We start from the raw sequence: 12,840 nt of genomic DNA, 5'->3' as shown, positions 1-12,840 counted from the left end.
ATTTTATTCAAAATACCTCTACAATTTACTCTGTAATATTAAACTGATCATTTACTTTCAGAGATCCAGCAAAAAGTGCCCCGACCGCTCAGTGGGAAGGAGACAAACACCGACGTCTGATGCGAACAGTTTCTACTCATGAGCGACATCTAGCGTCATTTCAAACACACGCATACTGCAGGGTTTGTAACGAACATATCTCATATGCGTGTTGTCACTTGGTGATAAACGTTGTTCAGTTAACGCCACACAGAGAAGTTTCTTTACTAAAAATAGTTTCTTATACGAAAGGGTAATTAACACAATGACGATCGTTAATAAACTGTGATAAACTCATGGTCATGGTTGATTAAACTTGTCGTTCCTGTTTCTTTAGCAACAACTTCACACATGAATAACCAAGAACAACTTGTGGATTATTTGAAGGCAATTGTTTATTAACCACAAAAAAGATGAATCAGGAAACAAAAATACATATTATGGCTCTTTTGCGCATATATAAAATACACAGAATTATCACTCCACCCATTTTCCAGTGGATTTGCTGAACGTTTTATCAGTTGAATAATATTAAGGAAGAGATGAAAGGAAATCCTGTAGACTGTTGTTTATCGATAAGTTTCCCTGTTCCCGTAAAAGATTCGATAATCTTGAGTTTGAATTTATTTTTCTCTTGTTCATCCGATTACCACTTGAGTAAGTTACATTTGTCCTTCTTGGAGTTGAGGTTTTGCTTGGGGTTGCCATGGCAACTGATGACATATCTGCACAAATCATACAATAAGACAGGAGTTAATACAAAAAAATTTTTAAATCCAGAAAAAACAAATTGAAAACAACATTTTGTGACTTTTTGCTGACAGCAATATTGATAACGCACCCCCACTCCCCAACATTTTAGTCAGATTGCAAACTACTATGGTAATCTGCCTGCAGCTCAAATAAAACCCAGGTTTAAGAATTACGCAGATTGACAACAAATATAAGAAAAACATGTTTGTAAGTTTGGTACAAAATAAATTACTTGTGAGCTGCAGACAGTTGTGCATGTTGTTTTAAAATATCAGGTCTCATCAGTGCAGCTGGCGACTGACGACAGTCTTGTCGGCTAACTAACCAGGCTGATACTATTCCACATTGTTGTGACTTTGTAGTCTATGTCAATCCATAGATATGAACCACAGTAAAACACATTAAGCAACTGCTTGGAACCATATATTACTATGTAAGTTTACAACAATGCACTGTGTTTACCTTAACATATATTATAACAATGGTTTTACCGTGAAGTTGTGATTCTCCATTGGTTTCATTCAGGTTTTCTCGACTTAAACCAAACAATTTGTTAAAGTAACCACAAACTTTGCACGTCGAACTTATGCTTGTTTGAGATTCAAGATATTTTTTCACCAAACGTTTTTCCTTTGCATTTGCTCTCACTCCAATTTTCTTTTTCATTTTGTTTAGACTCCGCTTAACTTTTTTGTCAAACCTCATCTTTGGTTTGATTGTCAACATGGAATTATTCGGGGTAAAAATGCTTCCACACTTCTGGCAGAACTGGGCAGAGGCTTTCACATTTTCTACAAAATATTAAAAAGGTAAAACTTTTCACCAATAGTAAAATTTATATGAAAAAAACATCAGAACGATTTAAGTAAATATGAGTTAATCCATAGGACAACAAAGTTATCATTGTCAGAATATAAATCATCTGAAATAAGTTGAAGATCTTATATAATGTTTACAGTAACATGTGTAAAAACATGTAGAACATACCTAGTTTCAAAACACATTTGCTTTGCATGAATTGTGACCTGCAAATAAATAAAAATATTTTTAAAAGTTTTTTAATATGATTCGTAAACTTATACCACTGCAATTAAATTTCACATTGATGTCATTTGACCAAAATACTTTTACTTCAATTAGCTTACATAATGTTGCGAGATACTTGACAGTTTTTGACGGCCATTAAATTTGCCGCCCTCCATTGAAATTGCAAAGTTATTTTATCAGAGGAGGTGGTTGAAGTTTCCATAATATTTAAATCTACAGATTTCTGTTCAGCAAGACACGAGTGTTCAGGTTTCCACATGTTGTTAACTGTGATCACTCAACCGGAACCAATCACATAAAACTATAGACATCGTATGTCTTGTTGCAGGTTGTTAAAAAAATTAAATTGCAAAAAAACAACAAGTTAAAAATTTAACAAACCTTCCAATTTTTTTGTTATTTATTACAATTGAAGTGAAGTTGTCACGCTTTACCAGTTACGCGGGAGCAAACCGCTAAATAAGTCACGTGGGTTTGTTGGTGCTTCATTGCAAAAGTCGGACATTCTTGGAATTAATATGTGAAAGTTTTACAAACATGCAAAGTTTATTTCTTTATTACAACCTGGTATTAAAAATGTTGTTCACTGCACGCGGAATTCTCATACAAATTGTTGCTTGCTTTGTTTGTGAAGTCATTTTCACGAAAACTTTATTTTTGACGAAATTAAGTTCTAAACGTTATAGAAAGTTAACAATGGTGAAGTCAGAACCTGACAGCATCACAGGAAGTGAAGTTGACAACGATTCAAATTCACGTCGAATATTTAGTGAATTGGATTCAAACCAAATACATGATGATTTTGAACCGAAGCCAATAAGCTTGAGGGTTAATTCCCCAGCTCCTGTTCAGAGCGGATTGAAGGAAAACAAAACAGAAAATAAAGAAATAAATTGGGAAACTGGGGTAGACGACATGGCAGCTGAAGATTTTGAGTCATCCACATCTGATGCAAAGTTAAAAAATTGCAACCAGGAGATTTTTACATCTTCCATGATTGAAGAAGAGGAAAAATTGAAAGAGGAAGGAAAGAAGGAGGAAGAAGAGGATATATCAGAGGATATGAGAATGACCCAACTTCATCATTTATTGGAAAAAAGTAGTGTTTATGCAAATTATCTTCTTGAAATTATTGAAAAAACAAAGGAAAAGAAAGAAAAGAGGGCAAAGAGGAGAAAACAAAAGCTCCAAAAAGCAAAGGAAAGTGAGGAGAAACCTAAAGCAGGAAATGAAGTAAAGCCACAAACCAGGAAACGAGTGCGGAGTCCGGGGGAGATGGAAGTTGGAACTCCAGCGAAACAAAAATGCAAACAGAAACATATTGTTGATGAAAAAACACATGGAAAAGCAGAATTTGAAATCGGCGAAAAAGTTCAGGTGATGCAAAAGAACGAACAAGAAGAAGATCTGGTTGCAGAAAAGGTCGTTGACACTATGTTTCGCAAACAACCAGTGGAAGTATTTGGTCCACCACATCGGAACAAAAAAGTCAAAAGACAAATGGGTTGATGTTTCTTCGATTATATCCGACATAACTAAAAATGAAGACATCTCTAATCGTCCACATTCCAGTCAACAAAAAACAAATTATAAAATAGACAAAGAAGCTTTGCTTGAATCCAAACTCCACCTAGGAAAGTCTGGAGAAAATGAAATTATTGTGGTTGATGGAGTGAAATACTTGAATGGAAAAGCTGTCCATGATTCGCAACCAATTCTACTAACTGGGGGAATCCTGAGAGATTACCAGATCGCTGGCTATGAGTGGCTTAAAATTCTATTTGAAAATGCAGTAAATGGAATTTTAGCAGATGAAATGGGATTGGGAAAGACTATCCAGTGTATTGCTCTCATTGCACGCTTGGTCAAGTTAGGGTTTTCTGGCCCATTCCTTGTGTGTGCCCCAATGTCAACAATATGTAATTGGATTTCTGAGTTTAAGCGATTTACCCCAAGAATCCCAGTAATGCTTTACCATGGCTCAGCAGCTGAACGACATCTTCTTCAGTCAAACATTGATCAAAAGAGTCCAGATCTTAACTGTTGTCCTGTAATTGTGACATCATACGAGATCATAATGAGAGATCGACATGCATTGGCAAAATATTCTTTTCAACGCAAAATTCACAGAGGTATCCCAACTTCTCGGCGTCAGATAGATAAGCCTGGTTTATCTGTCGATCAAAATTGTTCATAAACTTGTGATAATTAAGAGGATCCCCGTCATATTTCTCTAACGTCAATTTGGGTAAGTTAAAACCTTGCTTCACGGTTTCAGCAAATACGTACAAATCTGAGGTAGTCGCCTGTGGACGTATTTTATGAGGTCCCAACGCCCGGTTGAGAGGACTCGTCTCAAATGTGCCGGCCCCAGTGGCATCTGCGCTGGTGACAACCGCTGGACCAAATCCTTCTGTCTTCGCTGGGAGGACACTGGAAGGCTCGACTGGAGCCTGTAACTTGCCTGTCGCAAGTGGCTTGTCTGTCGAGTTCACATTCATCATTTTATTACTGTCCACAAATGACGGCCTATCAGATGGTGTCAAATCATGTTCATGAACTCTGGAGTTTGGTTGACCCAAAAGGTCGCTTTCCTTCGTGGATGTTTCGCCCTGTTTGTGTGGTTCAGTAGTTTTGGCGTGCTCCAACAGAGGTATGGGCTTCGGCTTTGTAACTGGGGTGAGGTCCCATCCTTGCGTAGATTCGCATGAGTCAAATTCACTTACTGTGTCCGCAGCGAATTCAGCCAATTCCACATCGTCCTGGGCTTTAGAGAGCTCGAGCTCAAGATCCAACATTCTTGATTTTAAAGCACATCGTCGCTTAAGTTGTTGGAGTCTTAAAGCTGCGGCCTCAGCATTTCGGCGAGCACGTGCACTCGCTGTGCTTTTGAAAGTCCGTACCGAGCCATTAGAAGACGGTGCACCGGGCTGTACAGGTTTCACAGCATCAATTACATCAAACAGTTCTTGTGATGTAGGCGGGACTTCTCCTGTGTCTTTAGACATAGATCTTCAAATTTGTGATGGTGACTGAGATATCACCGAGGCAAATAAAATCGTTTAAAATAATGTAGAATTCGAGCACTCTCTCAATTCCACCTTTCAGTTCTTCAACTGGCAGTTGCTTATAAGGTTGGTCCAGTTTAATATGCACGTTTATTTCGACAGTTTCAAAATCGATTCCTAAATTGTGATTTTAAACGATTTTCTGACCATACCTATTCAAAAAGGATATTATAAGCATATACAGACTCATTACACCAGCCTCAACATTACACTGGCCGAAAAGTGAAGAATGTAAGATAGCACATGCTTATTACGTCACAAGACGTCGACAACAAAAATCACTTTGGTGGCGGGAAAGAATTATTTCGTGCTGGGGAGAGTTTTGTCCGTAACAGAAGAGATGAAAGGAAATCCTGCAGACTGTTGTTTATCGATGAGTTTCCCTGTTCCCGTAAAAGATTCGATAATCTTGAGTTTGAATTTCTTTTTCTCTTGTTCATCCGATTACCACTAGAGGGAGTTATATTTGTCCTTAGTGGAGTTGAGGTTTTGCTTGGGGTTGCCATGGCAACTGATGACACATCTGCACAAAACATACAACAAGACAGGAGTTAATACAAAAACTCATTATTAATTCCAGGAAAAACAAATTGAAAACAACATTTTGTGACTTTTTGCTGACAGCAATATTGATAACGCACCCCCACCACCGAGCATTTTATTCAGATTGCAAACTACTATGGTAATCTGTCTGCAGCTCAAATAAAACCCAGGTTTTAAGAATTACACAGATTAGCAACAAATATAAGAAAAACATGTTTATAAGTTTGGTACAAAATATATCACTTGTGAGCTGCAGACAGTTGTGCATGTTGTTTTAAAATATCAGGTCTCATCAGTGCAGCTGGCGACTGACGACAGTCTTGTCGGCTAACTAACCAGGCTGATCATATTCCACATTGTGGTGACTTTGAAGTCTATGTCAATCCATAGATATGAACCACAGTAAAACACATTAAGCAACTGCTTGGAACTATATATTACTATGTAAGTTTACAACAATGCAATGTGTTTACCTTAACATATATTATAAGAATGGTTTTACCATGAAGTTGTGATTCTCCATTGGTTTCATTCAGGTTTTCTCGACTTAAACCAAACAATTTGTTAAAGTAACCACAAACTTTGCACGTCAAACTTATGCTTGTTTGAGATTCAAGATATTTTTTCACCAAACGTTTTTCCTTTGCATTTGCTCTCACCCCAATTTTCCTTTTCATTTCTGTTTAGACGCTTCACTTTCTGTCAACATGGAATTATTCAGGGTAAAAATGCTTCCACACTTCTGGCAGAACTGGGCAGAGGCTTTCACATTTTCTACAAAATATCTGCAATCGCCAAAGTTTTGCGTCTTGAACGCAACCAATTAACTGCCGCTTATAGGCTTGATTGCACGCGTGGCGTTTTGTCTGCGCCAAATAAATAGCGTACGTTTGAAAGCGCACGTTTTATGCTGCTTTCTCAGGCCTTACTGTCGGTAAGTGTGGCTTTTTTTGTCTATTATGAATTTTGTATGTTATCGCTTGTATTTATTTCCAGAAAACCTTGCGTTACAATCTTAACCACACCAATTAAAAAGTGCGTACGAGTTTAAGACAGCGGCAATTGAGCAACACACCACAGCTTAAAATTAAAGGCTGCGGTTACACAGTTTTCGACACGGCCCTCAGATGCCGCGCAAAGGTAAAGTTGTAAACGACTATACGGGTCCAAATACCCGTGCTCGGTCTAGCTTAAATAGACCAGATGCCGGAGATGGAGCGCCGCCTACCCCGGAGCCGGTTTTTGCTGGGAATCCTGCAGATTATCTGAATTTTATGACGGCTTTTGAAACACTAATTGAACAATGGGAATTTGATCCCCGACGGCGTTTATACTATCTGATGCAGTACACTAATGGATTTGGTGGCAAGTTGCCAATATTTGACTCCTTTTGAAGGGTGTGTCGCAGCTAAAGATTTGCTTTAGGCAGCACTATGGCCATTAGTATCAGATCTCTATGTCTTATATTCATAAAGTAACGAATTTCCCGAAGATTAGTATGAATGATGCTGATGCGCTACAGCCTTTTTCTATATGCCTTACATCGTGCGTTAATGCATTAAAAAGCTTTGGAAGTTTACATAAAATGAACAATCCAGAAACGCTGCAAAAAATAATAGACAAACTGCCAGTACCCTTAAAACTTAATTGGCGTTCTGTTGCCGACGATATTATGCACTGTCGTGCAGAAGAAACCACGATTGAACATATTGCAATGTTTGTTCGAAAGAAGGCCAGAGAGGCCAATAATTCAACCTTCGGTGTAATATTTGAACATTCCAAACGTGGTTCGAATTGTTACGCGACTTCTGCTGTCGATTCATTTTTATCGAGCAAAGCGCCTATCAGAAAAGTAAAGCCAATTTGTGTGTGTTGTCGCGCTGAACATTATCTGAATCTATGTAAAGTCGACGAATGAATGTTGAAGAAAGATAAGTTTGTGAAAGACAAAAGTTTGTGTTTTTCTTGTTTCCAACCTGGTCATGTTGCAAGCAACTGTATTCGCACAAATCTATGCCTAAAAGAGGGTTGGGTAAAAATGCATAGCACCCTGTTGCATTCCGAAGCCACCCCTTATTCGCCCTCTAATTTGGACGCTGTAAAATGTGGTGTGGTTCAGTCCCATGAAGCTAATATTATGTTACCAATTCTGTCAGTTAGGTGCAGCGGTCAGATTTCGATAATTGGGTGATTGTTAATGCGTTTCTTGATCCGGGTAGCACATCTACGTTTTGTAGCAGGAACCTTATGTGTGAACTCAAGTCAAACAGCCCAAAAGTTAAGATAACATAATTGTGGTCGAAAATTCGTGTTAGAAGAAGTTTATGCTGGAGGAAAATTGCCTGTTTCTCAATCGGATATTGCGCGTTCAGAGGACCTCGATAAGTGGCCTTATCTTCATAATGTTCAGTTAGAAGATGTCTATGCTCCCGTTGAATTGCTAATAGGCCTTGATAATCCAAAACCGGTACAGCCATTACGCGTTACTGAAAGTTGTGATGGTGGTCCTTATGCGTTTAAAACCAGACTTGGATGGACTGTTTGTGACCCTAGGACTAAGAACAGGTGTGAAACAGTCCCAAAAGCAATGTCCTATTTTATGAAACAAAACGATTTCAACATTTGTGAAATCTGCAAGGATGATATAGAAACCGCTGGAAACCAAAGAAAGGCTTTGTCGCCAGATCAGCAACTGTTTATGAAGTGTGTCGAAAATTCGGTTAAGCAACTTGACACTGGACATTATGAGATCGCACTACCTAAACGGGAAACACAGTTAATTATGCCAATAAATTTAAAGCAAGCTGAAAAACGAATTAAATAATTAATATCTAAGTTCAAGAGAAACCCTAAGTTTTACGAGCATTATTGTTCCTTTATTGATCAAATGCTTCTTGAAGATCATGCTCGCAAGGTTCCACGTATATTGCTACAGCGCAATGACGGAAATGTGTGGTACCTGCCTCACCACGGTGTGTACCACCCTAAAAATCCAAACAAGTTAAGGGTTGTATTTGATTGTTTAGCGGAGTTTAACGGGTTTTCACTGAACAAATGCCTGTTACAGGGGCCGGAAATGTGTAGATTTAGACAAGACAAAATTGCTGTAATGGGAGATATAAGAAGTATGTTTCACCAAGTTCGCGTCCCCGAAGAAGACCGAGATTTATTGCGTTTTTTGTGGTGGCAAGATGGTAATATAAAAAAGGAAATAGGGACGTAATAAATGAACGTTTATTTGTTCGGAACCGTCTGTTCTCCAAGTTGTGCCAGTTTTGCACTACGTCAATCGGCAATTAATCATGGCGATATGTTTTCGCCCGAGACTGTAAACGCAGTTATGAACAACTTTCACGTTGATGATTGTTTAAAATCATTAGATGATGAAAGAAAAACAATTACAATGATTCACGAACTAACTTCTCTGCTAAAACGTGGCGGGTTTCATATCACGAAATGGATATGTAACAGTCGCGAAGTTTTGCAATCAATTCCGTCCGATGATCAGGCCATGGCGATAAAACATCTTGATCTCAGTAGTGATTCCTTACCTTCTGAGCGAGCATTAGGTATTAACTGGCGAGTAGATTCCGATACTATAGGTTTTCGCATACCAAATCGCACTATAACCCGAAGGGGAATTTTGTCTATGGTTAGTTCTCTATATGATCCGCTCGGTTTAGCGGCACCGGTGTTGCATACTCCTGAAGTGTTGTTGCAAAACATGTGCAGAAGTAACTTAACGTGGGATCAATCCGTTTAAAAGGTCTTCAGTGACACTTGGCAACGCTGGGCAAACGAATTGCCAGCATTAGAAAATTTGACGATACCTCGTTGTTTTAAACCGTCAAATTTGGGACCTTTATTAAGAGTTGAAATTCATACCTTTTGTGACGCATCCTTGACAGCATACGGTTGCGTTTTGTATGTTTGCTTTTTCGATAGCAACGATCATATTCATTGTGCATTTTTGTGTGGGAAAACTGGGTTAGTCCCAATTAAACCAATGACCGTCCCAAGGTTGGTGTTTTGTGCTGCATACGTAGCAGCAAAACAAACTGATATTTTTGTAAAGGAATTGCAACTTTACATTGATTCTGTAACCCTGTGGACCGACAGTGTAACAGTTTTGCGATATATTTGTAATACCAGCAAATGCTTTCATACATTTGTTGCAAATTGCATTGTTCAAATTTTGAATATGTCCAAGTCGTGCCAGTGGAAGTATTTGGCAACTTTTGACAACCCTAATGATCACGCGTCAAGGGGACTAACTGTTACGAGTTTTTTGAAGTGTAAGCAATGGCTGAATCGGCCAGACTTTCTTTGGTGCCGTGATACTGGTTTTCCTCGACAACCTAATTTCTTAAACGTCATTCCAGATAATGATCCAGAAGTTAAACTTGCAGCAACAACATGTGCTGTTGTTACAAATTTCAACAGTGTTTTGCACAAGGTGTTGGAGAGGTCCTCATCCTGGCAATCGATAATTCGTATTGTTGGTTGGGTTCTTAGGTTTCCAGAAGCATTACGCAATCCTGACCAGGGAACAACTTTAGGCACTCTAACCGTAGATGAACTGAAGCAGGCGAAAAATCGAACACTCTTTATGGTTCAACAAGAACATTACGGTAAGGAGTATAAACTCCTAAAAGTGGGGAAAACCTATCCACGAATCCGGTTCGATTTATAACTTGAATCCTTGTTTAATTGATGAACTAATATGTGTTGGTGAAAGAACTAGCCTTTGTAAAGCGCTTAAAGTGCACCACAAAGTAATCTTGCCCGGACGTGGCCGCGCTTCTGAGCTAATTGCAAGACATTTTCATGTAATTTCTGGCCACAGTGGAAGGGAATACGTTTTGGCTCTGATAAGAGAACAATTTTGGATGGTCAGAGCTAATACTCTGGTGCGTTCCGTGTTAAACCGGTGTGTGGACTGTAAAAGAAGAAAGGGAAGGCGTGGCGTACAACAGATGGCGTCCTTACCCGAAGACAGGTTAACCACCGATAAGCTGCCGCTTACGTTTGTGGGAGTTGACTACTTTGGTCCTTTCAATGTAAAGCGCGCCCGATCACAAGTTAAAAGACACGGAGCATTATTTACTTGTCTTACAACCAGAGCTATTCATATAGGAGTAGCAAATAGCTTGGACACAAGTTCTTTTATTTTAGCCTTGCGCAGGTTCATTGCTCGACGAGGACAGGTGGCCGAGCTTCGTTCCGACAATGGAACCAATTTCATCGGTGCCAAACGAGAACTGTGGCAGGCGCTCCATGAACTGGACCAAACTAAAATTGTGAACTTTTTTGTCTTCAAACCAGATCAAATGGCACTTAAATCCCCCAGGTGCGTCCCATCACGGTGGAATATGGGAACGATCCATACGTACTGTACGGAAGGTTCTATCGTCCATCACCAAGGAGCAAATCCTTGACGAAGAAGGTTTAACTCTGATGTGTGAAGCGGAGGCAATTGTTAATGGGCGACCTCTGACAACGGTGTCCAGCGATCCTGATGATTTGGAGCCCTTGACTCCAAACCACCTCCTATATCTAAAGTCTGACCAGACGTTTCCTGCAGGCTCCTTTTCCAAACGAGACATTTATTTAAGGCGCAGATGGCGCCAAGTTCAATATCTAGCGGACCTATTTTGGAAGCGGTGGCTGCCAATGATGGGTAAACGCCAGAAGTGGGTCAAACCTCATCGCAATTTTATTGCTAATGATATTGTTTGTGTTGTTGACGAAAATATGCCCAGTGGTACCTGGCTTCTTGGACGCATTGTTGCCACTTTTCCGTCTAGCCACGATGGGCTGGTGCGGTCTATTAAAAATAAAACTAATAACGGCTTTATAGAAAGACCTATTACAAAAATCTGCTTAATAGTGGAAGCTGTAACAAAATGAGGTGTTTTCTTGCGTATTATTATCAATTTGTTGTGTTAAGCACTCCATTCTCTCGTCCTTAAAAGGGCCGGAGTGTAATCGCCAAAGTTTTGCGTCTTGAACGCAACCAAATAACTTCCGCTTAAACAAGCTTGATTGCACGCGTGGCTTAATTTGTCTACGCCAAATAAATAGTACACGTTTCACAGCGAACGTTTTATGTTGCTGCGTTAAGGCCCTACTGTCGGTAAGTGTGGCTTATTTTGTCAATTGTGTATTTAATATGTTTATCGTATGTATTTGTTTGCAAAAAAACTTTCGTTTACGAACTTGACCGCACCAATTTAATAAATAATTGGGAAATGAGTTGTAGACAGGGGCAATCGAGCAACACACCACAGCTTAAAATTAAAAGGCTGCGTTTACAACCCCCTTTACTTCAGACCTCCTTGATGCACACTACGCTGCTCTAAGATAAAAGTCTTAGCCGTTGTGTCAATATTCACACCTAACAACTTCTGAATTTGTTTGCAGAAAAACTCCCGAGGAAAAAATGCTTTCATTTAGTGTCACAGCTCAAACTTCTCGTCAACATTCTTCCCCTTACTAACAATTATGATAATTCCCCACAACCGAGAATCAGTTTCATCCCTTCAAGGTGATTTATAGAGTAGAGAGCAGGGACGTCCAACCTCAATGCTTGAAGAACTGCGTGCGGTTTGCAAATGGTAGTCGCTTGACAGAGAACTAATGTTCTTGTTTTCACCACATGTTGGAAAAACATATCAAATCATCACATGGAATCTCCACTGCATCTAACTGTCTTACTACCATCTACGTTTGGGTTTGACGGATTTGTCGTTCAATCAATGCTGACTTTCTCACTGCCTGTGATCGCCACTGAAGTTTAATACAGAAAGTTGAAAATCATTGCGAACGTGAGGAAAGCGATTTTCTGTAATAAAGGCCTGATTGCGCGGCGCTAACAAACAAGTTTAACCGAATTTTAATCCCACCAAGCCAAACACAAATGCTTCCACTGATCACAGAACACAGCTACAAGGAAAGTTTGAACAAAACGAGTCGAAAATATTTGCGTTGTCGAAGTCGGTTTTTATTTACGTGACAACACTTAACTACACCCAACGTGTTAAAATTATAACTAGAAGTTTCAAAATCGTCAACACACAATATTCTCATCCCTTCTGCAGCTGCTTTATATCCTGTTCATTCATGCATGTCTTTTATCTGGATTTATTTTAACACGTGCAGTTAAGCAGGCAGAACATAGAATGGCGTCATAACAAAGTAACTAACTTGCAGCGTGGCGGATAAAAAAAGACAAATCAAGAACACCATGTCAGTAATCCACAAATAATTCACAAACCAATAAAAACAAATCTCAATTTTAATCGCGCACAAGTTAAGAATGAACAGGGTTACCGAAATATCCACAAATGTTATGCAGGTTCTAATGGATTTTTTTGTATTGTATGTGGGT

The 12,840-nt window shown here is 39.2% G+C and overlaps 1 protein-coding gene and 2 pseudogenes across 1 annotated transcript; 2 read left to right on the top strand and 1 right to left on the bottom strand.

Moving 5' to 3' along the window:
* The window catches only part of LOC145906436 (uncharacterized), a 144,982-nt pseudogene that overhangs the window by 56,686 nt on the left and 75,456 nt on the right, over window positions 1-12,840 (top strand).
* LOC145906610 (uncharacterized) lies at window positions 487-2,068 on the bottom strand. The gene is made up of 4 exons (XM_082994067.1): window positions 1,938-2,068; window positions 1,780-1,817; window positions 1,284-1,583; window positions 487-764 (listed from the first exon to the last, which is right to left on the bottom strand). Exons 1-4 carry the CDS (start codon window positions 2,039-2,041, stop codon window positions 571-573), a joined length of 636 nt encoding a protein of 211 aa, XP_082850193.1. The 5' UTR covers window positions 2,042-2,068; the 3' UTR covers window positions 487-570.
* On the top strand, window positions 2,536-4,036 carry LOC145906259 (uncharacterized; annotated as a pseudogene).

Source organism: Ascidia mentula, chromosome 6 (assembly GCF_947561715.1).
Source record: "Ascidia mentula chromosome 6, kaAscMent1.1, whole genome shotgun sequence".
NCBI classification, from domain to species: Eukaryota; Metazoa; Chordata; class Ascidiacea; order Phlebobranchia; family Ascidiidae; genus Ascidia; species Ascidia mentula.
Note: the sequence above shows the minus strand (reverse complement) of the source record. Positions and strands in the feature narration are given on the sequence as shown.

What these genes read in the sequence shown, in the direction of transcription:
- LOC145906610 (XM_082994067.1), bottom strand. Translation starts at nt 2,041, where the DNA reads ATGGAAACTTCAACCACCTCCTCTGATAAAATAACTTTGCAATTTCAA. An exon ending in CAAGTATCTCGCAACATTAT is followed by an intron (nt 1,818 to 1,937) that starts GTAAGCTAATTG and finishes ATTTATTTGCAG; the next exon opens with GTCACAATTCATGCAAAGCA. An exon ending in CAAATGTGTTTTGAAACTAG is followed by an intron (nt 1,584 to 1,779) that starts GTATGTTCTACA and finishes AATATTTTGTAG; the next exon opens with AAAATGTGAAAGCCTCTGCC.